Source organism: Haliotis rubra, unplaced genomic scaffold (assembly GCF_003918875.1).
Source record: "Haliotis rubra isolate DU_JTF1 unplaced genomic scaffold, ASM391887v1 Scf36, whole genome shotgun sequence".
NCBI classification, from domain to species: Eukaryota; Metazoa; Mollusca; class Gastropoda; order Lepetellida; family Haliotidae; genus Haliotis; species Haliotis rubra.
This window is the reverse complement of record NW_025767035.1, coordinates 2,575,709-2,602,153: the sequence shown is the minus strand read 5'-3', so window position 1 is coordinate 2,602,153 and position 26,445 is coordinate 2,575,709. Positions and strand designations below refer to the sequence as shown.

Below are 26,445 nucleotides of genomic sequence, written 5' to 3'. Positions count from 1 at the left end.
TTGATTGTATTTGACGTCATCAGTGAATATTATTATAATCGTTCTGTTTGTAGAACACCCACTATACAATACTTACCCATAAAAATGTACCGGTGTGTTCTAATAGAAGTTTTAAAACTTTCTGCATTTTTACAGTAGTAAAATGAACACTTCATCTTTACCGAATTAACTGTTTGTTATGAACTAATTTTCTGCTTACATGTTATGATCAGTCAATAGAATTCAATGAGAAATTAATAAAAACGTAGAATCTACATTCATACAATCATACACAATTTAAAAGATAATTTACAAGCAACGATCGAACTTGTTTAACCAAGCCGCTAACAGATGATACATCTGAACGCGATCCACATCGGTTTTCTTACAGGATTTACTTCCCTTGCCACACGTCTTGCACGCTGAAGTCAACTTTAGCTCATGGTGACATGGCGCTGTTGTGGTTAACGGTGGTGGTTTTACAGTTATGTTTTACACTGCAGGACAATCAGTTCTGCGAAATCGCCAATGTCCAGATCGAACATGAAGATGGAACCAGACAGGTTTTTGAATTAAAACGAATCGAACCGATTAAGGGGGCCCCTTGCCTCGTATGCGGGAATAAGGCGAGCAACAGAGAATGGGAAGCAACTCCGCTCAAGTTCAACATTGTGTTGACGCCCGGCGAAGTTGTTGCAGAGTGTGGTGCGTGTTTGTACAGATTAAAAATATTTTTACTTTGCGCCAGTTGTGAAGTATATTCAGTCCAATTAAGGCATGGGGCATGTCATCCAAACCAGTCGCTTACAGCTAGCGTGTGACCTGACAGGTCGACCGCGATATACACCCACTTGTATCGATCTGTTGACATGTACTATACTGTAGATTGTGATACGTTGTATACGTTTATTAAATAATTTCTTACTGCAATTATGACAGTATTCACGATTTTATCACTGTCAGTTTACATGAGCTTCTAATTGCACATGTTTATATATTATATTTTTCGTCACAAATGCGTAATGCCGATAATGATGAGGTACTTTAGCACTTTACATGTTTAATTGTTTTGATACCTAGTACTCACAGTTAATTCCATCAATGTTTTTGTAATCAATTTTACTTAGTAATTTTATTTCAAATAATTCTGCATTGTTATGACTTACTAACATGTAAAGAACGTATCAGTTTTGGTGTGAAACAGGTTTATCCTATGCTGTGATATCTTTCATTGTATTCATGATTTGCATTACAGAGACAGGCAAACACAATCTCCCAGCTGGGCTTTGTACCTCTCAGAGTTTGAACCAAGTTTGCACAAAAGATGATCCGTCCTCATGTCCAGAGGACCCCCAGGTCGGCATATTTTCTCAATGTTAGCAAGAATACTAGGACAGAAATATTTGTGAAAATATTCTCAAAATTTCTCTCTTCTATACTATATGCTTATCTGTCAAATATATTAAGACCTATTATTCTATTGTCGTCATTGTCACCTTGTATGACATGCATAGCCACTGAGGTCTAAAACATCAGAAGGTGGAGATGTTATAATTTCTGTGTTTAAAAAGAGGACATCAGCATTATAGTTAAGACAGGTTCATGGAATGATTTTACAATTTTTTCCAATAAGTGTAGTTGAAAAATTAAAAAACAAATTATGAATTCACCATATTCTGTACCACAGCCTGGGGGAAGCTTTGTGTTTTTTTGTTTGTTTTTATAGGGAGGCAGTAGAAAATTTCAGCCTAGTCTGTGTTTTGAGGACAAGCGACATAACTAAAGATTTTTATGCAAAAGTAGCTACAACTTGGCAACTGATTGTTATTGTGACATTGTATCAAAGTGAGCATCAAAAGTTATGTAGATGATTTAAAAAGATAGTCTCAATATAATTTTGCATGTATCACATGTTGAAGGGGAAAACATTGTTGATTAGGATGAATTAATTTTCCAATTTTGAAGAAAGTAGGGTTGCAATCTGTGATCTCACAAGTGTTATTGAAATTGAACGAAAGTGTTAGAATTTCTGTACACTAAGGAAAGCATGTATTTTTTAGACAGTATTAATCTGTGTTTTTGGAACAGCATCTTTGTTAGACTGAGACAAAATGAAATACAATCATGATCAATAATTATTATTTCAATGATGTTTCTTATAGATATTAGCGAACAGTATAGTAGAACAAGGTCTTGTACCCATGGCAACTGGAGATGCTGATATTGACCAAAAGATTGGTAAGATGATTTGTCAAGTCATTTTAAATTCTCATGGTCATAGAAAGGATCTTTTACCTAAAACTAAATTGTGAAAATTACCAGGTGATAATAAGAATGCAGTAGGCTTACCATATACCAGTGTATGAAATAAGCCAAAAGCCCAGTCAGATGTCAGGGCTTCAACTTGTAACTTCAAAATGTTACCAGCCCAGATTGGATTTAAACAGACCAGACAATCCAAAGAAAAGTACCCAGATGTATGGAACGTGTTATCTGAAATTTTTACCAGACCATCGAGCTGGCTAGCTGTAAATTTAGACCGTCCGTCAGAAATCTAGCCCATCTCGGGTGGTTGGATGGGCCTTATTTCACACACTGCATATACTTGTACATGTATATATATTTGTGTAATGCCATATCATGGGCAGATTTACATACAGAGTCCCGTTCACAAAGCGATTTCAGCAACTACTGCCAGTACAAAAAAGTTAAAGTATTGAAGCCACAGTTATCTTAGTGCTACATCTGTCAGAAGTGTTTCTTAAAACATGTGATTTACAGTTGACATAAGATTGTTTTGTTGAATGGGGCCCTGCAGAGTACTACTGAAATATTGATCCTACAGTCAAATGATATGTTACATTTCCTGTTAAATATTTATTTCCATGAATGACATCTCTTTACTCTAACTTGTTACAATGCTGAAGATCTCAAAATCCACAGGTGGTCATGTCAGGCCAATCTTTGAAACTCATTTTGAGATGGGCTGCTCATAATATCTTGCTGACCATTTCCAAAACTTTAGACTTTCTCCCCATTGATTGGTTAATATGAAAGTTGACCTGACATGACCAATACATAGTTTGTCAGGTCTTCACTGAAATTGTCCCTGTGTAAGCTAGTATGTTACACCTGTATGTTGCTAATATTAATCACATGCTATGTTGCTAATATTAATCACATGCGAAATGACCTTGTGTTGTAGCGGTGGCAGTGGTCTTGGTTAATTTAGGATCTCATGACCTCGCCATTCAAAAGTTTACAAAAATACTTCAGGTAAGTGTTCTGTTTCAGTCTGTCATCAATTAATGTCACACATTCTATTGGGCTATCTGGAGTTGGAAATATCTGAAAAGTCTACATGTCATGAAAGGGATTGGAATTGGGTAGACTGGTATTTAAGAGATGATGTTGGTGTCAATGTTGTTGCTGTTGTTGTTGCTGTTATTGTGTGATGACATCATGTAGCAAATGACAGTCCACAACATGAAATACAATATATCATTACTCCAGTACTGATTGAAATACTGAGTTATTTTTATTTTGGATGCACTTTAAATGACTTGTCAGAAGTGGGTGTTAAAATATCCCAATATTTTCAGGTCAATCCAAGAACTGTAGCTGCTTTCTATGGCCGAGGAGTGGCCTATGCAAGGAAAGGCTTAAACGTATGTTGCTTTCAATGATCCAAAGCTGAGATATTTTGTCAGGAGTCCTTTCCATATCCAGTATAAATATGGACTTCCAGGGTGGCCTTGTGGTGAAAATATTCATCTTGCAGAATAACCAAATTTGATTCCACCCATATTTGATAACTGGCATAGCTATAAGCAGTAGTGGTGGTCCGATTAATTGAAATAATCGAAGATTGGTTGCAGTGACTAAACGACCAAGCAATCGATCATGTTTTCTCATAATCGAACAGAAACAATTCTGGAACACTTGTTTTGATCAACAATATTTTTCACAAGGTTGGTTTTGTCTGTTACATTTCATAAGCACTGCAAGCTCGTTCCAAGTCATGATTGAATTTATCTTAAAGACACCAAGAAATTTATGTTCCTATCATACTAGTCATCCTTTAAAGATGTGAACTTTTGCCCCAAAAAACCCCAAATAACTATGTTTTTTTCCTTATTTGTTTGTGCTTTAACAAATTTCCTAAATGACGCTAACCATTTGTTTTCGATGATTGATCGGTGGTAATGAACCAATCATCAATTATGAGATTTTAACCAATTCCCAACACTAATGAGCAGTGTAAAACCTTGACTAACATATAGTCTGTGGAATCTTTTATTACACAGTACCTTCCTCTCCTCTAAAACAATTCCTGATGCTTATTTCATTATGGGATAGATCTAGCTAGACTTGCATTTATACATTGGTTTTGTTTCCACAAATACATATATTCCACAGTCATGGTGCAGGACAACATAAAACCCCTGTCACTATATCCATACTCTAGTCACATGAGCCTTGTTCTGTCTGTAGATACCGGAAAATGCAGTATTAGCCCTGTCCGACTTCACAGAAGCCATTCAGACGGATAAAAAGAGACATGAAGCCTATGAAAGGAGAGCAGAGGTAAGACACAATTCTGTAGAAATATTTTTAACCAGCGTGTAAGATGTCGTAGGATCATCTTTACTTTGTATTCCAAGTGCTTAGCACACTCATATCATCAGTGCATGAACTAAGGACGGTGACTTTCCAACACTGGGGTCTAGAGGCTTCTTTCCTATATCAAAGTCTAGTTTTCATGTGGGCTAGTGAACGTTCTTGTCTTAGAGGATGACTCTTAATGATTTAAAGCTTGTTATCCTTAGAACATACCAACAAAATATTGTCATCATATTTTGTGTCAAGAGAAGTATATAATCCAGTTACTGTGAGACCTACTAAGTCAAAACAGATTCGAATTGTTGTGCAGATATAAAGATGAAACTATATAAATTATTGTCTACATGGAGTTGCCTTCTTCTCCCTTGAAACTACTTGAGTTTACAAAGCCTTGATTGTGTTACAGGTGTATATCAGTCTCGGTCAGTATAACGAAGCGCTGGAGGATCTCACAGTGGCCATCAAACACAGACCCACAGAAAAACTATATTTTATGAGAGGTGTTATCAATCTTTTACTAGAGGTGAGATATGAGGCACCACATTTGAGGCCGTTATCTGACATGTATACAACCATTGTCATGGGGAACATAGAGATTTTTCTGGGTTACATCTTCTTTTTATTCTTGAGTACAACAGTTTTACCTGATGATGGGCCCAGAACAAGCCCTGAAATGTTGTACTCAAGAATAAAAAGAAGATGTAACCCAGAAAAATCTCTATGTTCATCAAATAGCATCTTCTAAAATGCCAATCAAGCATCTCATTGTCATGGGTTTCTGGTGTTACATATTCCTTGCATTTATGTTCTTAGTTATGTCACCATCATGTACATACACATTCGTGTCACCAAGGTTGTAAATGTCTAAGACCTTTCTTCCCACATTAAGCTGACACACTTGGAAATAACTGAAATACTGTCCAAATTGGTATTAAACCCAACTCACTCACTGTAGTGGCAAAACATTGAAGGAATCGTGCTGATGGTATTGAAACGGCTATACAGATTTTACGCATCCTAATTATGTTCAAGGTATACTTGCTATAGTGCTACCTGTCTAATGAAGCTGTGTAAGACTATTAGCCTGGGTGACACTTTGTTATGTTATTTCAGAATTTTGCAGATGCTGAGATGGATTTTAAACAGAATCTGGAGTCTGAGGGTGACATGTACATCATGTCCTACTTCAACCTGGGTCTGGCCCAGTACTACAGGGGTCGTGTCAGGGTGAGTACTATAGGGTATCAGTACTGCAGGGGCCGAGACAGGTTGAGTACTACAAGGGTCAAGGTGAGTACTCCAAGGGTCAAAGTGAGTACTCCAAGTGTCAAGGTGAGTACTATAAGGGACAAGGTGAGTACTACTGGGGTCAAGCTAAGTACTATAAGGGTCAAGTTGAGTACTACAGGGGTCAAGGTGAGATCTGTGTGCTGACGATTATGTCCTGACTCTGAGGGTGTGGGTTCGAATCCCAGATAGGACTCAATCCGACAAAAGTACTAGAATCTGTAGAATTCTGTAGAATTTGCTGAGAAAGTGTAATCCAACGTATAACACATGTTACATATGACCACTTTCTAAATGGCATTGTGTATTCATAATACTTGCCTCCTTATCTAATCCATTAATTGTTTGCTCTGTGATTACTCTTGTGAGATGTACTCACTCATACAAATAGGCTTTTCTTGTATACTCAGTAATATCTGTCTGAATTAATGGCTGTTGACCATATTTGTTTCATAACTGATGCTTTTATATTTTCAGAATGCTATAGAAGTATTTAAAGAAATTCTAAAGAAGAAACCAGATCACATAGAAGCATGTACAAGTTTAGCACAGGCATTCAAGTAAGTGACTGTTTTCTATTTTTGTTGTTTTTCTGCCTTCTTTGGTCATCCAAGTGTTCGGGTAATGTAATGTTATTAATTTGTGATGTGGTGAACATGGATGATACCATATCACAGTTTCCCCCAACAGTGAAGCAATTTGACATCATATTGCCTCAGTTAACCAATAGGCATTGAGAAGTACTAAAATGCATCCGCAAATATTCAGAGTTTTCAGCAATAATCCAGCATTCTCAGCAAGGAAGGGAGTATTTGGAATTGGGGTATGATTGTAGTTGGAAGTCAGATAGTATGTACAGTTTGGAAATAGTCGCTCTTTATTTTCCAGAGAATTAGGCAACTTGAAAGCAGCCCGAAGTCGTTTTAATCAGTCACTTGCATTGGACCCTAACCACAGCCTGTCTCTGCAGCTCCAGGGGAGTATGATGTACCACAGTGGGGACTCCCAAGGGCCATTGACGACTTCAACGTCAGTACAGCATCCATACAAATAGTTGTCATATGTGCCACAGAGCACTCATAGGAGGTTAGGTGTACCCTTTGGAAAATAAGGGAGCCAACAAGACGAATACTTTTGACCAATCGTGCAGTGGTATCTCTAAAGTTCTGAATTCAGATTTTTTGTCCACTTAATGCTGAGCACAAGTCAAATGAATGCACATTTTTCTTTCACTTTTTCAATATTCAAATTAAGACATTTTGCTGTCACGCCTAGTGACCTCATGATGTCATCTACACTCATGGTGGTGTGGTGAAAATATAAGTGTTCACTACTTCGTAACAATGACAAGAAATTGTATAAATTCATTATACTATTGTACCAAAGTATATGAATGATGATGTAAATGAACAGTTGGAAAATGCTACTTCATTAACAAAATATTGTATTGCTTGGAAACTCACATGGAAATCTTCGTTGTAAAGCTCACCCAAAATAATCACAACAATTTCATCATTTTCTGATTAATTAGCAACCATGATGATTTGATTCTAGTTATCATTATTGTCATATTTTTCCGTTTCAGAAATGTTTAGAAATCGACTCAGAAAACGTTCACTGCCAATATATGCAAGGCCTGGCCTACGTAGCTATGGGCAAGTTTTACGATGGGGTCAAGGCCTCCACGAAAGTAGGTACCGTACCACTCAATTCCTTTCACTAAATACCATGTTTTAGCACTTGTGTTGTAGCACTGTGCTCTGTGCTTGATATTACTGATACTTGATACTACACACAACAGTGTCTCTCTTACTACAACTGACCCCTTCTCCATCGTCGTTGAATTCCTGACCCATATATCGGCCATGTTAAGCAGTAATTGACTTTTCAAATAATTACCCGCACATTCGGTTTTCTAACTTACTAAAATCAGTTCTTGGTGCATGTTACTGCTACACAAACTACAATAGTAGCACGCGTTAAGGTCTGATTTTAATGAGTTCATCAATGACTATTTTCTATCATTTATGTCAAAGAATAGTTGAAACAATTCTTATTTTGCTTACCATTTGTTCCAGGTAAGTTTAGCTCTTGAAAATTCCCAACATAATGCCTTGTTTGTATGCTAGCTGAAATATCACTGCATTTATGATTCTATTAGGTAGGATATATGTCAATAGTCTGCAGGTAGTATCAACTGTTTGGTGGGTTAGTATTGGTATTTCATAATCATGAATACTGATCAGTCATTGGTTGATTAGTGATTTGTCAATGCCAACTGATGGTAGTAATTAGGAAGTTTTAACATTTTGCATTCTCCACTTTCAGGTCATGGTAAAAAGTCAAGGATCTATAAAAATGTCACCTGAGTTTATAAAAGCTCATTACCTCCGAGGTAGGTGTTACCGATTAGGGCTAGTTGTTCATCAGTTACGGCTATGGCTGCATCTTTGAGAAGTTGTCTTTAGGCCATTATCAGCTTGGTAATCAAAGCAGGGAACTAGCCTTCTATTTGGTGGCCCTTGTTTTCACAGGGTACATTTGAAGTGTCCTCCTTGGTAATGTTTGTTAGATCTTCACTAACAAAGGTATCAAATCACGAGGAATATGATTTGAGTAAGATTGACAGTATCCTACGCAAAAGTTCCTAGCTGCCATTTTGTAATTCCTGAATGAGTTGCTTAACTAGCAATTTACCCACTATTTACTGTGCATGTGATGGAGAGTGTGACACCAGCTGTGTGATGTTACAGAATATGGCCGATATTTACATTCCAAGTTAGACGTGAACCTGGACCAGCTCCAACCAGAGTACGATCTGGGAGACGAATTCCAGGACCACTGGGTCAAAACATTGCCTTTTACATTTACGGTATGTCATGTGGTCCCATGGTTGTTTTACAGACAGTTTACGGTATGTTGTGTGTGATCCTATAGTTGTTTGAAAGATTGTTGACGGTATCTATGTGTGGTCACATGGTTGAGAGACATTTTCTGGTGTGTTTGAGTCACATGGCTGTTTGAGAGATTGTTTATGGTATGTCATTTACGGCAATTTGGTTGTTGATGGCATTGTTAGAAATGACAGTTTTGTCATGTTTTGGAGAATATACTAACAAATATTGAAGTCAGATATATAGAGGATATTTTGTTAATGCTGTCAAATAACATATCAACTTTGTCAGACCACGAGATGAAATATACATGTTATTTGACAACATTAACAAAATATTCTATGTATTATATTTTGATCATTGTTTATAAATGATCGAGTAAGTCTGCATTTTATTACGCAACCCAACTACAGTCTAGCCCTTAAGCAGAAAGTAGTTCCAGGCAAAAGTGATATTCTACTCAGTGAAATAACATGTTATTCTACTCAGTGAAAATACCATTTTTATTTTCACCAATATTTACAGTATTTCACCCTTAAGAATATAATAAAAATTTATATTGTTAGTTTATATAACAGCATCAATGTATTTAACATCAACATGTATCTTCAGATCACTGAGGGCTGGGTGGTGGGTGGGGGGGGGTTGTAGCCAAGTGGTTAAGGTGTTTGCTCATCACACCAAAGACCCTGGTTTGATTCTCTACATGGGTACATGTGTGGAGCCCATTTATTAAATGGTGTTCCCCACAGTGATATTGCTGGAATATTGCTAAAAGCGGTGTCAAACCATACTCGCTCACCCAATTCAGATCACTGAATATCGCTTAACTGCCCCTATACAAAGTAAGAAAGTTTTCCCTTATGCAAATATTCTGAAGCTTTGTTGTCCACTAGCAAACCCATCTTACTCACTCACTCACTCACTCACTCACTGTTGACAGAAACCATATCAAGAGCAGCCAGGTTTACAGCCAGACATCAGGTGAGTAGTTTACAACTGACTTCAGTCAGTTAACTTTAGAAAGAAACAAAGAAAATACTGTCAATCATACTGACCAAGTGGACAAAAGGAAACCTATAAACATTTAGAATTTGTTTCTTCATTGGCATGTCACCAGGGATTGCATTTGGGTCATTTTGAAGCACAAGTGGGAAGCCATCTGAAAAGTTATGCAAGACCTCAAAGTAAATTCACAAAAAGACGTCTTTTATGTGTCAGGTTTTATCAAACATATAGACCAATACCAAAACATATACTAGTATTAAGTTTAGTTCATTTAAAGAAAATGAATGTTAGTTATTAGGCCAGACAAATTTTATTGCTTGTTTTACGGATCTGCCTGTTGTATTTTTTGAAGAATAAGAAAAAAGATAAAAATTAATTTTCCCCGTTCAAAAAATAAAATCCTCATGTTTTTATTGGCCAAAAATGTAAACTTACAAAAAAAAATAATTTTTTATTGTTATTTGCCCCATTTAAACTTTATCAGTTGCCAAAAAATAAAATACTTTTAGTATTTAAAAGGAATATTACTTTGACTGGTGATGTTTATTTTCTATTTTTTTTTTCCCTTCTGCCTTTAGGTTTTCTGAGGACAAAAATCCATAAAACAAGAAATAAAATTGGTCTGGCCTTACGTTGAATTATGAAACAGAAACTCTGTAAGATTTCCTCCTGACAAGGATGGTGTGAGGATATATACCTGGTAGATAAATATGATTTCATGTTTGATGCATCAACATTGTTGTATGTCATGACTAAAACTTTGTCTGTTACTGATATGAATATATCTTCACATGTAACCTCACGTCTCTTCCTCCAGAGATGTCAGCCCACAGACTCTGTCCAGCTACCCCCCTCAAGTACAGTCCCTGCTATGTCGGGCGGAGAAGATTGGCTGGTCCATGCAGGTCAACTCGGATGGCTTTACACCCAATAAAAGACTTAACCTGGCTATGGGGCTTGCCTCTATACATATAGCACAACATTTTGAGGTATGGTGCACAAACAGCATTCTTAATTGTTGCTTAATCTTTCTTAAGAAATATTACCAATGATTCCATTTGCTTGTGAGCAGATTTAAAAGATTTAAAATACTCAACAGAACTGCTTTGGATTCAGGCTTTGTTTGTGCATTAAACATTTGTCTTTCTGCTTCAGATGAAATGGAAAAGTTATAAAAATACAAAAGGAAGTGGAGGTATGTATAAGGATAAATAATTACTCTAAATTAACGTTAGTTATTAAATTGAATTCTCCAGTTTCTCAAGGTTTTCGAAACATTTGAAAAACATTTGCTGTTAAAAAGTGAAATATTCATGGAAAATATAGCAAGTTGTGATTGTGTTCAACCATTATTCAGGAAACACTATTTCTGAATATTTCAATAGTTGGCATGACTTTGAATGTTGTATATGTATTTCATTCTCTTGTTAATCAGTTATTCAATGTATGATAATTACTTTGTGTATTTTACTCATGTATGACCATTTTTGTAAAACTAATTGTAAGATGCTGCAAATGTTCTGTTTAATGCAAGAATATTTAAATAAACTACACAGACTCAGGGAAACTTGTGGGCGCAGGTGGCGTAGTCATATAAGGTTCCCTAAGCTGAGTTACTTCCCTTAGATGTACCAGGAATTGATGTTTATTGGCATGAATCCAAGATTCGCCCTGCACATGTTTCTATGATTGTCAGTACCATACACACTCATTTCCTCCACCAACAGTCAAAGTCTAGAACCTGCTCTACTTTAGGTTTTCATCCCATGTCAGTTCTGACATTCAGTAGGATATCCCAGTGAGTGAGTGAGTTTAGTTTTATGCCGCACTCAGCAATATTCCAGCTATATGGCGGCGGTCTGTAAATAATCGAGTCTGGACCAGACAATCCAGTGATCAACAGCATGAGCATTGATCTGCGCAATTGGGAACCGATGACATGTGTCAACCAAGCCAGCGAGCCTGACCACCCGATCCCGTTAGTCGCCTCTTACGACAAGCATGGGTTACTGAAGGTTCATTCTAAACCGGACCTTCACGGGGTCATTACGATAACTGAAATACTGTTCAAAATGGTGATACACCAAACACAGTCTCTTGGAAAGTAGGTGAGATAATTCCTGAAATCCCTCCCCATAACAGGCTTCACCAATATGATTATGATCCATGACTTAAGTCACATAGGACTTTCTTTAACTGACAACTGTTCAAGTCATCCTCATCCCACTCACTCATCTTCTTGTAATGTAACCGTAGTCAATATCACAGAGAGGCCAATAAGCTGGAGGGAGGTGTTTGGAATAGCAGTGCAATATCGTCGCCTAGCCGACCCGGAACAGCCAGTGTTGTGGGTGTCATCTCTACCTGATCATCTTACAACAGAAGGACATCGGACAGATATCACGTTTATAAGGTGGGACTATTACCTGCATGTGACACTGTTAAGCTGTACAGAACCATACAGACTGAACAGACAAACATTCAGCTCATTGTAATATGGTAACCAGTCTGTGGCTAGACTTCACATACAGACAGTAGTATGTTTCCAAAGTTTTGAAATAACTTAATAAATCTTTTATATTTTTTTTGCTTCCTTCTTGTGTGTTCTGGATAAATAAGAACTGCTGAATGCTTATTTATGACAATGTTAATTTGTTGTTTTCTAATTTCAATGTTTTTGTTTAACGTAATTTCTTAATGCATGTATAATTAATGGACACTGCTGAAGTCTCTACTTTGGCAAAATGGGTGCTCAATGATTATTTCCTATACCCTGCCTGTTTGTTTTGCAGGGGATCTGTGGCAAACTTAAAAGTAATGCAGTATTTTGACCTGGTGTTTAAACTGGCCAAGACAATGCTGGAACACTATTCAGGGTAAGAACATTCAAATCCATAATAAAGAATTATCAGATTATCATCTCCCGCCTAAATACCAGGCACACCACCTGAAAATAGTTTGATCTTCATGTATTCATGGGTTATATATCGGCATATTGTATTTTTTCAGGGAGGGTGCTGTATCCTATGCTAACCTCAAGGAAGACATAAGGAAGGCCCAGTCATGTGAGGACCTCCTATCAGTAGCCAGGGTAAGGCCTTCTTGTCAGTAGCCAGGGTAAGGCCATCATATCAGTAGCCAGGGTAAAGCCTTCTTGTCAGTAGCCAGGGTAATGCCTTCCTATCAGTAGCCAGGGTAAGGCCTTCTTGTCAGTAGCCAGGACAAGGCCCTCCTATCAGTAGCCAGGGCAAGGCCTTCCTATCAGTAGCCAGGGTCAGGCCCTCCTATCAGTAGCCAGGGTATAGCCCTACCAGTAGCCAGGTTCAGGCCCTCCTATCAGTAGCCAGGGTCAGGCCCTCCTATCAGTAGCCTGGGTAAGGCCCTCCTATCAGTAGCCAGGGTAAGGCCCTCCTGTCAGTAGCCTGGGTAAGACCCTCCTATCAGTAGCCAGGGTCAGGCCCTCCTATCAGTAGCCAGGGTCAGGCCCTCCTATCAGTAGCCAGGGTATAGCCCTCCTATCAGTAGCCAGGGCAAGGCCTTCCTATCAGTAGCCAGGGTCAGGCCCTCCTATCAGTAGCCAGGGTATAGCCCTACCAGTAGCCAGGGTCAGACCCTCCTATCAGTAGCCAGGGTCAGGCCCTCCTATCAGTAGCCTGGGTAAGGCCCTCCTATCAGTAGCCAGGGTAAGGCCCTCCTGTCAGTAGCCTGGGTAAGACCCTCCTATCAGTAGCCAGGGTCAGGCCCTCCTATCAGTAGCCAGGGTCAGGCCCTCCTATCAGTAGCCAGGGTAAGGCCCTCCTGTCAGTAGCCTGGGTAAGGCCCTCCTGTCAGTAGCCTGGGTAAGACCCTCCTATCAGTAGCCAGGGTTAGGCCCTCCTATCAGTAGCCAGGGTTAGGCCCTCCTATCAGTAGCCTGGGTAAGGCCCTCCTATCAGTAGCCAGGGTAAGGCCCTCCTGTCAGTAGCCAGGGTAAGGCCCTCCTATCAGTAGCCAGGGTAAGGCCCTCCTGTCAGTAGCCAGGGTTAGGCCCTCATATCAGTAGCCAGGGTAAGGCCCTCCTATTAGTAGCCTGGGTAAGGTCCTCTTATCAGTAGCCAGGGTATGGCCCTCCACTCAGTAGCCAGGGTAAGGCCATGTTGACAGTGTGAAACAAACCAGTGTTGACTAAAATCAGTGATAGGCCTTACAGTAGCCAACTAAACTTTTCTATCTCATCAGTTTCACTTCATGGACCAACCATTGCAGGTGGTTGAGGTTTGGCATGTTTTTTCAAAGCATACATGTTGTTTCCTACATAGTGAAGACAAATCAGTGTATAAGGACATCCAGTTCTTTGTAGGGCAGGGTAGAAACTGGACTGGAACTATTGTTTAATGCATTTTCTGCCTTGTTATATAGATTCTTGTTACTTATCCCATATAATTCATTTGGCAAGCTATATTGAAATGGAAACATCTGTCCATTCATCAGTCTGTCCGTCTGTGCATGCTTCTGTCTGTGCAAGAGGTCATTTCCAGATCTCAAAAGTGGTGCAGTATTTCTTTCAAAAACAACATTTTTCAAGTTTCCATAGTAACAACTCTTTAATACTTGAAAATGACAGTAGTTCTCACTGTGGAATTTGGGATTTTTTGCCCAACTCATTCAGCTGCAACTGGAACTATCCATGTTCCTCATTCAGATCACCGCATTGTTTGGGGGATAGTGCTGGCAGCAAGACACAAGAATTAGGTTTGTCACTAAACTCTGTATACAAGTATGGTCAAGTGGGATGAGTGGAACATAGTGAAAACAATTTTTATAGTGAACAGTGTATTCTGAAAAAAAACAGATTATAGTGAACAGTGTATTCAGTTTAAAGTACATAGTGGTGATTTTATAGAAAAATGAATCCTAGTAAGTAGCAGTTAGGTTTATATACAGGGTATACTATACCTCGGTTTATAAACAGGGTTAACTATACCTAGGTTTATATACAGGGTAAACTATACCTAGGTTTATAAACAGGGTAAACTATACCTCGGTTTATAAACAGGGTAAACTGTACCTCGGTTTATAAACAGGGTAAACTATACCTAGGTCATATTAACAGGGTAAACTATACCTAGGTCATGTAAACAGGGTAAACTATACCTAGGTTTATATACAGGGTAAACTATACCTAGGTCATATAAACAGGGTAAACTGTACCTCGGTTTATATACAGGGTAAACTATACCTAGGTTTATATACAGGGTAAACTATACCTAGGTCATATAAACAGGGTAAACTGTACCTCGGTTTATATACAGGGTAAACTATACCTCGGTTTATATACAGGGTAAACTATACCTAGGTCATATAAACAGGGTAAACTATACCTACGGTAGGTTTATATACAGGGTAAACTATACCTAGGTCATATAAACAGGGTAAACTGTACCTCGGTTTATATACATGGTAAACTATACCTAGGTTTATAAACAGGGTAAACTATACCTCGGTTTATATACATGGTAAACTGTACCTCGGTTTATAAACAGGGTAAACTATACCTAGGTCATATTAACAGGGTAAACTATACCTAGGTCATGTAAACAGGGTAAACTATACCTAGGTTTATATACAGGGTAAACTATACCTAGGTTTATAAACAGGGTAAACTGTACCTCGGTTTATATACAGGGTAAACTATACCTAGGTTTATAAACAGGGTAAACTGTACCTCGGTTTATATACAGGGTAAACTATACCTCGGTTTATAAACAGGGTAAACTGTACCTCGGTTTATAAACAGGGTAAACTGTACCTCGGTTTATATACAGGGTAAGCTATACCTCGGTTTATAAACAGGGTTAACTATACCTCGGTTTATAAACAGGGTAAACTATACCTACGGTAGGTTTATATACAGGGTAAACTATACCTAGGTTTATATACAGGGTAAACTATGCCTAGGTTTATAAACAGGGTAAACTATGCCTAGGTTTATAAACAGGGTAAACTATACCTAGGTCATATAAACAGGGTAAACTATGCCTAGGTTTATAAACAGGGTAAACTATACCTCGGTTTATAAACAGGGTTAACTATACCTCGGTTTATAAACAGGGTAAACTATACCTACGGTAGACTATACCTACGGTAGGTTTATATACAGGGTAAACTATACCTAGGTTTATATACAGGGTAAACTATACCTAGGTTTATGTACAGGGTAAACTATGCCTAGGTTTATAAACAGGGTAAACTATACCTAGGTCATGTAAACAGGGTAAACTATACCTAGGTCATATAAACAGGGTAAACTATGCCTAGGTTTATAAACAGGGTAAACTATACCTCGGTTTATAAACAGGGTAAACTGTACCTCGGTTTATAAACAGGGTAAACTGTACCTAGGTTTATAAACAAGGTAAACTGTACCTCGGTTTATAAACAGGGTAAACTGTACCTCAGTTTATATACAGGGTAAACTATACCTCGGTTTATAAACAGGGTTAACTATACCTCGGTTTATAAACAGGGTAAACTATGCCTAGGTCATATAAACAGGGTAAACTATGCCTAGGTTTATGTACAGGGTAAACTATACCTCGGTTTATAAACAGGGTAAACTGTACCTCGGTTTATAAACAGGGTAAACTGTACCTCGGTTTATATACAGGGTAAACTATACCTCGGTTTTTAAACAGGGTTAACTATACCTCGGTTTATAAACAGGGTAAACTATACCTACGGTAGGTTTATATACAGGGTAAACTATACCTAGGTTTATATACAGGGTAAACTATACCTAGGTTTATAAACAGGGTAAACTATACCTCGGTTTATAAACAGGGTAAACTATACCTACGGTAGGTTTATATACAGGGTAAACTATACCTAGGTCATATAAACAGGGTAAACTATGCCTATGTTTATATACAGGGTAAACTATACCTAGGTTTATAAACAGGGTAAACTATACCTCGGTTTATAAACAGGGTAAACTATACCTACGGTAGGTTTATATACAGGGTAAACTATACCTAGGTCATATAAACAGGGTAAACTATGCCTATGTTTATAAACAGGGTAAACTATACCTAGGTCATGTAAACAGGGTAAACTATACCTAGGTCATATAAACAGGGTAAACTATGCCTAGGTTTATAAACAGGGTAAACTATACCTCGGTTTATAAACAGGGTTAACTATACCTCGGTTTATAAACAGGGTAAACTATACCTACGGTAGGTTTATATACAGGGTAAACTATACCTAGGTCATATAAACAGGGTAAACTATGCCTATGTTTATAAACAGGGTAAACTATACCTAGGTCATGTAAACAGGGTAAACTATACCTAGGTCATGTAAACAGGGTAAACTATGCCTAGGTTTATAAACAGGGTAAACTATACCTCGGTTTATAAACAGGGTTAACTATACCTCGGTTTATAAACAGGGTAAACTGTACCTACGGTAGGTTTATATACAGGGTAAACTATACCTAGGTCATATAAACAGGGTAAACTATGCCTAGGTTTATAAACAGGGTAAACTATGCCTAGGTTTATAAACAGGGTAAACTATGCCTAGTAATGAGATGCATGAAGAGTGAAACCTGATATAAAAGTAACGAGGTTGATAATGAAACCTACCACAGACATGACAGGTTGTACACAGGAACTATGAAAGTAATAACAAGTAAAATCATACCGAAATAAATCCATTTGTAATGAAGATTGTGGAATATGATTCAGAAGCATGACATTTATAAAGAATAATATCTGATTTAGGAAGAAAATTACTCTACAAATGCCATTACATTTTACAGGCTATCACTATAGCTGTTGACATATTCATGACAAGTATTCACCATTATGGGATATGTCACAGACTTTATGTGGGGGCAGTGGAGTAGCTTAGTGGTTAGAGCGTTCACTCGTCACGGTGAGGACCCAGGTTCGATTCCCCATATGGGTACAATGTGTGAAGCCCATTTCTGGTCCCCCGCCATGATGTTGCTGGAATATTGCTAAAGGCGGTGTAAAACCTAACTCACTGACTCACTCACTCATACTGTTAGGTATTGCTGTAATTTTTGTTATCACAGCCTGCCCTTTTCTTTTGTACAGAAGAGAAAGATCAACCCCCATGGGTTTCTTGTGTCAACACAAGTGCCCAGCATGACTAAGACGAAGGAGGAGGATCGCTTAGACGGGGCCATGCTGATCCTGACGGAGGACTTGTGAGTACAGCTTCTCTGTTGTCCATAACTGTCGGTCATCACTAGTCGTACAGCTTCTCTGTTGTCCATAACTGTCAGTCATCATTAGTGGTACAGCTTCTCTGTTGTCCATTAACTGTCGGTCATCACTAGTCGTACAGCTTCTCTATTGTCCATAACTGTCGGTCATCACTAGTCGTACAGCTTCTCTGTTGACCATTAACTGTCGGTCATCACTAGTCGTACAGCTTCTCTATTGTCCATAACTGTCGGTCATCACTAGTCGTACAGCTTCTCTGTTGTCCATAACTGTCGGTCATCACTAGTCGTACAGCTTCTCTGTTGTCCATAACTGTCGGTCATCACTAGTCGTACAGCTTCTCTGTTGTCCATAACTGTCGGTCATCACTAGTCGTACAGCTTCTCTGTTGTCCATTAACTGTCGGTCATCACTAGTCGTACAGCTTCTCTATTGTCCATAACTGTCGGTCATCACTAGTCATACAGTTTCTCTGTTGTCCATAACTGTCGGTCATCACTAGTCGTACAGCTTCTCTATTGTCCATAACTGTCGGTCATCACTAGTCGTACAGCTTCTCTGTTGTCCATAACTGTCGGTCATCACTAGTCGTACAGCTTCTCTGTTGTCCATAACTGTCGGTCATCACTAGTCGTACAGCTTCTCTGTTGTCCATAACTGTCGGTCATCACTAGTCGTACAGCTTCTCTGTTGACCATTAACTGTCATTCATCACTAGTCGTACAGTTTCTCTGTTGTCCACAACTGTCAGTCATCACTAGTCGTACAGCTTCTCTGTTGTCCATAACTGTCGGTCATCACTAGTCGTACAGCTTCTCTGTTGTCCATAACTGTCGGTCATCACTAGTCGTACAGTTTCTCTGTTGACCATTAACTGTTGGTCATCACTAGTCGTACAGCTTCTCTGTTGTCCATAACTGTCGGTCATCACTAGTCGTACAGCTTCTCTGTTGTCCATAACTGTCGGTCATCACTAGTCGTACAGCTTCTCTGTTGACCATTAACTGTCGGTCATCACTAGTCGTACAGCTTCTCTGTTGTCCATAACTGTCGGTCATCACTAGTCGTACAGCTCCTCTGTTGACCATTAACTGTCGGTCATCACTAGTCGTACAGTTTCTCTGTTGTCCACAACTGTCAGTCATCACTAGTCGTACAGCTTCTCTGTTGTCCATAACTGTCGGTCATCACTTTTCGTACAGCTTCTCTGTTGTCCATTAACTGTCGGTCATCACTAGTCGTACAGCTTCTCTGTTGTCCATAACTGTCGGTCATCACTAGTCGTACAGCTTCTCTATTGTCCATAACTGTCGGTCATCACTAGTCGTACAGCTTCTCTGTTGACCATTAACTGTCGGTCATCACTAGTCGTACAGCTTCTCTGTTGTCCATTAACTGTCGGTCATCACTAGTCGTACAGCTTCTCTGTTGTCCATTAACTGTCGGTCATCACTAGTCGTACAGCTTCTCTGTTGTCCATAACTGTCGGTCATCACTAGTCGTACAGCTTCTCTGTTGACCATTAACTGTCGGTCAACCCTAGTCGTACAGCTTCTCTGTTGACCATTAACTGTCGGTCATCACTAGTCGTACAGTTTCTCTGTTGTCCACAACTGTCAGTCATCACTAGTCGTCAGTCATCGTACAGCTTCTCTGTTGTCCATAACTGTCGGTCATCACTAGTCATACAGTTTCTCTGTTGTCCACAACTGTCAGTCATCACTAGTCGTACAGCTTCTCTGTTGTCCATAACTGTCGGTCATCACTAGTCGTACAGCTTCTCTGTTGTCCATAACTGTCGGTCATCACTAGTCGTACAGCTTCTCTGTTGTCCATAACTGTCGGTCATCACTTTTCGTACAGCTTCTCTGTTGTCCATTAACTGTCGGTCATCATTAGTGTTTTGTCTGTTGTTCTGGTCTACATAGTTTTGTTGTTAACTTCATGAAATCGTCTAAGAATATGTTATTGGTTATTTTTTTCAGAAATGGCAAGATTGTGTTTGCTCTGAACATAGCCAATACCCAAGAGCGGATGACGATGTACTCGTCAGAGATGGACTATGTTTTTACTCAGATACAGGACGAGATCAGGAAGACAGGCCTCAGCAAGATATCTGTAAGTCTTGTGGTAGAGGGGAAGAAGGATATGGTACATGACATTGACGGGGTAGGCACATTGCTTCAGTTTGGGTGCAGTATTGTGTACCGAAATGGACTCACTCACTCACTCAATCACTCACTCATCAGATCTATCTGTTGTCAGTGAGGTGAGGTGAAATTGGGTTATACGTCGTGCTTGAGAATATTTCGCTCATATGACGACGTGCATGCGTGTGTATGTGTATGTGCGGCTGCTTGTACTAGCCCAGACTGAAGCTGGTTTTATAGTGCTAGCCCACTGAGATACCATGCCTCAGTGAAGCATGAATACCCCACTCAGACAAACTATACTGACTCCGAGCCGACCAGTCCTTGTTGTACCCATTAATGCCGAACGCCAGGCAGGGACCAACAAGTACCATATTTTAACGTCTTTTGGTATGACGCGGTCGGGGATCGAACCCGCGACCTTCCGCTCTCCGGGCGGACGCTCTAACCACTACACCACGGAGGCGGTCCTGTTGTCAGTGACTTACCAGTAATAACCCACATCTTGTACTGTTGTAGGACATCGACCAGATACTGAACCTGATTGTCTCCCTGGTATACTACTTCTACAACCTCATGCCCCTCACCCGAGGCTCCAGGTATGTCTATAGTGACGTAGCAGATGTTCTGTGAGAATTATTAGTTTTGGATGAGTTCCCAGTTGGTGTTGTGCACATTGCATTGATTGTGTTGTTACTGCTGTTCCAGTGTTGTGGCATACACAGTAGCCCTCGGTCTGGTCATGTCGGTAGGAAGACAGGTGACAGGGAAGATACCTACAGGCAAGGTAGGTGTTGCTAGATCCTGTACATCATGAACAACAAAACTAATAACTGGAAATGTTTATGTAGCATCTTTTAGAAAGTGTTCTACAACTTTGTTGCACATTTGTAAAATTGTTTGATAACTATGCAACACAAAATGAATACATGTTAAAATTTATATACAATTGTATATAATGAGATCATTGGTCATTAACGTCACATATCAGTTGGAAAAACACATTCTGAAGCAGTTTAGTATCCAATGTACAAACTTGTATCTACTGTTTGTATTGGACAAAATGATAAACAATGCAATACAGGGACCATTTATACACACACATAAAGATGTTAAAGAAATTCACACAGCCATAAAAGATTACCTACAGTAATATGAAAGAATGTGGTGTTTTTAACTTTTTTAGAGTAACACATGTTATATTTGGGATTACACTTTCTCAGTAAAGTACAGATTCTAGTCCTTTTGTTGGGTGTGTCCAATCCTGGATCCAAACCCACACTCTCTGAGTCAGACACCTGCTATTTAGAGAAGTAAATATCCTATAGCAGGATACATCTGTAGTGATGTGATGGTTAGAACAGATCACAATCAACCCATGTTTGACACCAGAGGCAATTGTCAGGATCAGGGGCTCAGGCTAACTGACTTTTTATGTGCAAGCCATTTATACTGGTTGTGTCCTTGATGTCAGTGGATTGTTTGGTCCAGATTTGGTTGTTTTGAGACATCCATCATGTACCTGGATTATTGCTAAGTTTAGTGTAAAGTAAAACAAAATGATCTGATGGTTTCAGCTGCTAGAGTTAGAAGCCATGCTAGCAGGTGCCCCTGATGCCTTTGTTGCTGTCTCTAAACAGTGGATGAGTATCAAGAAGTAAGTCCTCTTGCCTTTCTAGTATCGAGTTGATTCAGATGTAGTAATGGAAAATTCAAGACCAACATATTGCAGAGATGCCAACCCTTACGCTTTGGGCGTAATTATTACGATTTGACCATTAAATTATGCCATTACACGTAATATGCGAAAATTACGCTTTTCTACTCGTTTTGCGAAAATCAATAAAGTGGATAAAATTTCACAGGGAATGTTTTTCGTAATGCACTAGTGCAGGGTTCAGAAATGGCCTTACACCGATAGGCATCGCTTACTCTTAGCATTGCGCTTATTCAAATTAACTTGTAAGGAATTAAAGTATTTTGTGTCACCTGACCAACAATTTTCGATGTATGGAACTTCATAATGATTGGTCACGTGTATTTCTGTCTAGAATCTTTCCTATTCATGTGAATAAACCTTTGTAAAAGTAATTTTTATAAAGTTATCACCTTTCACTAAGTAAGTGTTTTAAGTACATGTATTACACTTTTTAGGTCCAAATTACACTTTTTGACCTCCAGTATTACACTTAGGCCCAAAATAGGGTTGGCATCTCTGCATATTGTACCTTTATGTGCCAGTCAGTGGATAACCTTGTCGCTGAAAATCTCAAGTGTAATTGCTTCCACTGCAAGAAATGATGATCAGACCGAATGAGTTCCTTCGGAGAGAAAAATAATTACTAGCAGGTCAAAACTCTCACCTAGGTTTTACAAACACTTTTTCTCTGGTATTCTGGGATGAATTAGGTCCCCAGTACCCTTAGCTTGTATTAAGATGCAACTAAATGGATCAGTTTGTGACACTCAGATGACCCTGATGACTTCAGAAGGTGTGCTTCATATCAATCACTGGTTTGCCTCGCCTGGATTCCATTATTTACAGGCCACTGTGATACAGCTGAAATATTGCTGACTGTGACAATAAACAAGCATTGAAGCCCATCAATGAAGTTCATTTGAACATCTTCTTTCCTTCTTTTGTCTGTTGTATTAAATGTTTTCTAGTCTTCTAGTATATAGTTGAGGCTGTGCAGTCATTACGGGTAACTGTTTGAACATGCTGTTATTTATGTTTCAGAAACAACAATCTTGTCTCAACTCTCCCTAAAGTATCAGAAGTATTTCCAACAGTGCGCCATGTTTTAGAAGCCCTGACAGTAAACACGAGCTCGTGTTAATATATAGGAATTTTAACTGTTTTAAATTTTATATGCATTCCAGCATCAATCACACTCCCAATGATATATGCACAACAGTCTCCTGAAATAATGATCTCAGTCAGAAGTCAAGGGTGCTGCATTCTCAGCGATGAAACACGAACATGTCATTCAGAAATAGCGGAAAACACTAGGTGACGTGACATGGGTGTGTCTGTGTCTATGTGGGTATTGGGGGTAGTGGGACCCTTGTCCCATGCTGTGCAAATCCGTTAAATAGTTTTGTATGCCACTATGTGCCTTACTGTTTGAGCCTGACAAATATGACAAAAGCAATTAAGGAGACTTTGATCTGAGAAAAATCCCAATCCAGATGAGCAGTATTTCTTGTTTTACATAAGATCCAAACCCATTGATAAATGACTGATTGAAAGGAGGTTTATTTCATATTTAAAATGTGAAATATACTCTTGTTTTGTTTTCTATATTTTGTCAGTCTTACTAATTGTACATTTTCAATCTTTTTTCATAATTGTCAAAGAGAGACAAGAACATTTAGCTTTATATCAGGTTGTCGTGTAGTTTAAGTGTTGAGTCGTGGAGAATGCAGCACAATGAGCCTGTCTTCACAGTGTTATCTCAGTACTGATTGTACTGACATTATGTTATCCAGATGAGGCCACACTTTTGAATTGTTTTGTTTACAGTTGGATAGATTGACCCCAAAAGTCAGTCATAAATTTCAATTTAGTTATTTATTAATTCTTGTTTGCCCAACAACTCCATCTTTGATAGAGTGGAGCAATAAGTTACCTTTAAACGTTCTGATTAATAATTGATCAGATATTTGTCTGTAGACTCTGGGAATCGCAATATGTATACAGAGAACAAAGCTTGTACTAATTCTGCTGTTTTGGGGATCTGACTTACTCACACTGTAAGAATGTGAAAGTTGTTTTTAAGGTTTAAAAGTTTAAAGCAGAAAGAAACAATCATTTGCTAACATGTTCAGAAAATCAGTTCATAACAATGACTTTATGTGATTGCAGCTAAAGGTATGGTCCCCTGCTCTAATGACCTTCGCGATATGTATGTGGCACTGCACTTATACACATTCTGGAGTTTATATTCAGGAGTAATTGTAACTGTTTTCCCAATTTCTGTATGTTACTTGATATATACTTCTCAAAATAAGATAAGGAACACCTGATCTTTTCCTTGTCTATAGTTAATCAGTGATCTATCATTGTAGGACACACTAACCAAAGTCATATGAGAGACATTGGGCGTTCTTTTGAGCATTTTATACCGCAAAAAATAATTATTAAGTTGATTTTGCTCTTACCTATTACTAAGATGGATAATAAGAGAGAGAAATTAAGCAAGCAAATTTGAAAACAAATTTTGTTAATGACAGTATTAGAGATGATGAAAGGAGAGCCTGTCAGCAAAGGGTTCTCTGTGTTCAGTAACACTTGTTACATCCCCAATAACATGATATGATTTATGCAAATTTTCCCGAATGTTTACAAGTAAACATTGAAGATTGTGCCAGTTTTCTATAGTTTGTACCCAGCCAGATGTCAACAGTGCTGTCAATAAAACAGTTGTTATATCCTAAAGGTAATCTTGTTGTATAGTATGACCAGAAATTATTGAGAATTTTAGGAATATGTTTAATTGGATTTTCTAGTATAAACATCCTTGACCAGCTATCAAGTGCTTGGTTTCATTCAAGAGAGACAACTCCGTTAATCCTTTTTCATTAGTTTGTGAAGAGTTATCCCCCTTTGTTTACTTTCTAGCAGACGACATTTTCAGTGATCCTCAGTATGGATGATTTGGAGAAGAGGAAGTTGATTTTAGAGTATTATAACAAGGACATCAGATCAGCTGAAGTGATTCCAAGTAGAACAGGCATCCCTTTGTCCACTGTTAATCGTGTTTTGAAAAATATTGCAAATGGATATGGTATTGAGCACCAAGGAGGGACAGGTAGGCCCAGAAAATTGACTGTTGGTGACAGGAGGCGGCTTGGTATTCTTGTTTCTAAAAACAAACGAAGGAGTTTAGAAATCTTAAGGCTGGATATGATTGATAGAGGAACTGTGGTTGTCTGTAAGGAGACAATTAGAACTGAGCTGCATGCAATGGGTTGGCAGAAAAGTCGAGGAATTCCATCACCGATCATGAAACCTGAACAAAAGGAACGAATGTAGAACTGGTGCTTACAGCATAGAAATTTTAACTGGGACAATGTGATTTTCTCAGATGACTGACTGACTGACTGAGTTTGGTTTTACGCCGCTTTTAGCAATATTCCAGCAACATCATGGCGGGAACACCAGAAATGGGCTTCACACATTGTACCCATGTGGGGATTCGAACCCGGGTCTTCGGCGTGACGAACCAACGCTTTAACCACAAGGCTACCCCACCGCCCCTTTTCTCAGATGAAAGTTCTGTGTGGCTGTTTCCTAATACACTGAAATTCTGGACCAAACTAACTGAAAAACCTTTGTATCAGCGGCCAAAGTACAGTCCGAAATTTAATGTGTGGGGTGGCATATCTGTGTTAGGGGCAACGCCCCTCTGTGTATTTGAAGAGAATATGAACAGTGAGCGGTACACAGATATTCTCGAGGGACACTTACTTCCATCTGCTCACGTGTTCTATGGAAATTTTTGGATTTTCCAGCAGGACAAGGACCCGCAACATCGTTCAAAGCATTCACAGGCCTGGTTTCAGACCCAAAATATGACGTTATTAGATTGGCCAAGCTATAGCCCTGACCTAAATCCAATAGAAAATGTTTGGGGACTTATGAAGGAAAGTGTCAATAAGAAAAATCTGACAAATATTGCTGACATGAAAGAAGAGGTGGTCCGATATTGGGACAGCATGGACCACGACTTTCTAACTTCTTTGATCAGTAGTATGCCCCGCCGCATTGAAGCCTGCATTGCTGCCCATGGTCACTTGACAAAATACTAACTGTTCTTTTGTCTTTGAATCTGGAGTTATGTTCTGCTAATATTCACATTTAATACGTGAGTAATGAGTAAACAAAATTAAAAAGTTTACAATCTTTAAATTCTCAATAATTTCTGGTTGTACTGTATGTATCAAAGGATATACATAGCCTCTGTGGGAAGTCAAAGTGAGGATGGATCCCCCCGATATGTGAAGATCTGGTTAGAATAGATCTTCAGCAACCCATGCTATAACACCAGAGGCAATAAACGGGATAAGGTGGTGAAGCTCACTGACTTGGTTGACTCATGTCATCGTATCCCAGTTGTGTAGATTGATGCTCATGCTTTTGATCACTGAAGATTCTGGTCCAAACCTGATCATTTACAGTCCGCCGCTGTATGACTGGAATATTGCTGAGCGCTGTGTTAAACAAACAAAAAGATCAAAACAAAAGAAAGTACGTCCACAGCATCC

The 26,445-nt window shown here is 38.8% G+C and overlaps 1 protein-coding gene across 1 annotated transcript; it reads left to right on the top strand.

The window, feature by feature from the left end:
* The first annotated feature begins 417 nt into the window (after positions 1 to 417).
* Positions 418 to 24,616, top strand: LOC124285408 (tetratricopeptide repeat protein 13-like). The gene is made up of 25 exons (XM_046721631.1): positions 418 to 684; positions 1,235 to 1,335; positions 2,142 to 2,217; positions 3,185 to 3,255; positions 3,582 to 3,647; positions 4,474 to 4,566; positions 5,009 to 5,125; positions 5,716 to 5,829; positions 6,367 to 6,449; positions 6,778 to 6,908; positions 7,464 to 7,579; positions 8,218 to 8,284; positions 8,643 to 8,761; positions 9,727 to 9,767; positions 10,609 to 10,780; positions 10,947 to 10,986; positions 12,048 to 12,204; positions 12,584 to 12,667; positions 12,801 to 12,882; positions 17,894 to 18,006; positions 20,011 to 20,143; positions 20,695 to 20,774; positions 20,884 to 20,962; positions 21,753 to 21,832; positions 22,916 to 24,616. The coding sequence occupies exons 1-25, from the start codon at positions 429 to 431 to the stop codon at positions 23,013 to 23,015; spliced, it is 2,571 nt and encodes an 856-aa protein (XP_046577587.1). The 5' UTR covers positions 418 to 428; the 3' UTR covers positions 23,016 to 24,616.
* Positions 24,617 to 26,445: the final 1,829 nt, after the last annotated feature.

Excerpts from the sequence above, each read along its gene's own strand:
- LOC124285408 (XM_046721631.1), top strand. The coding sequence starts at position 429 with ATGGCGCTGTTGTGGTTAACGGTGGTGGTTTTACAGTTATGTTTTACA. Across the intron at positions 5,126-5,715 it reads TTATCAATCTTTTACTAGAG|AATTTTGCAGATGCTGAGAT; the intron begins GTGAGATATGAG and ends ATGTTATTTCAG. Across the intron at positions 5,830-6,366 it reads ACTACAGGGGTCGTGTCAGG|AATGCTATAGAAGTATTTAA; the intron begins GTGAGTACTATA and ends TTATATTTTCAG.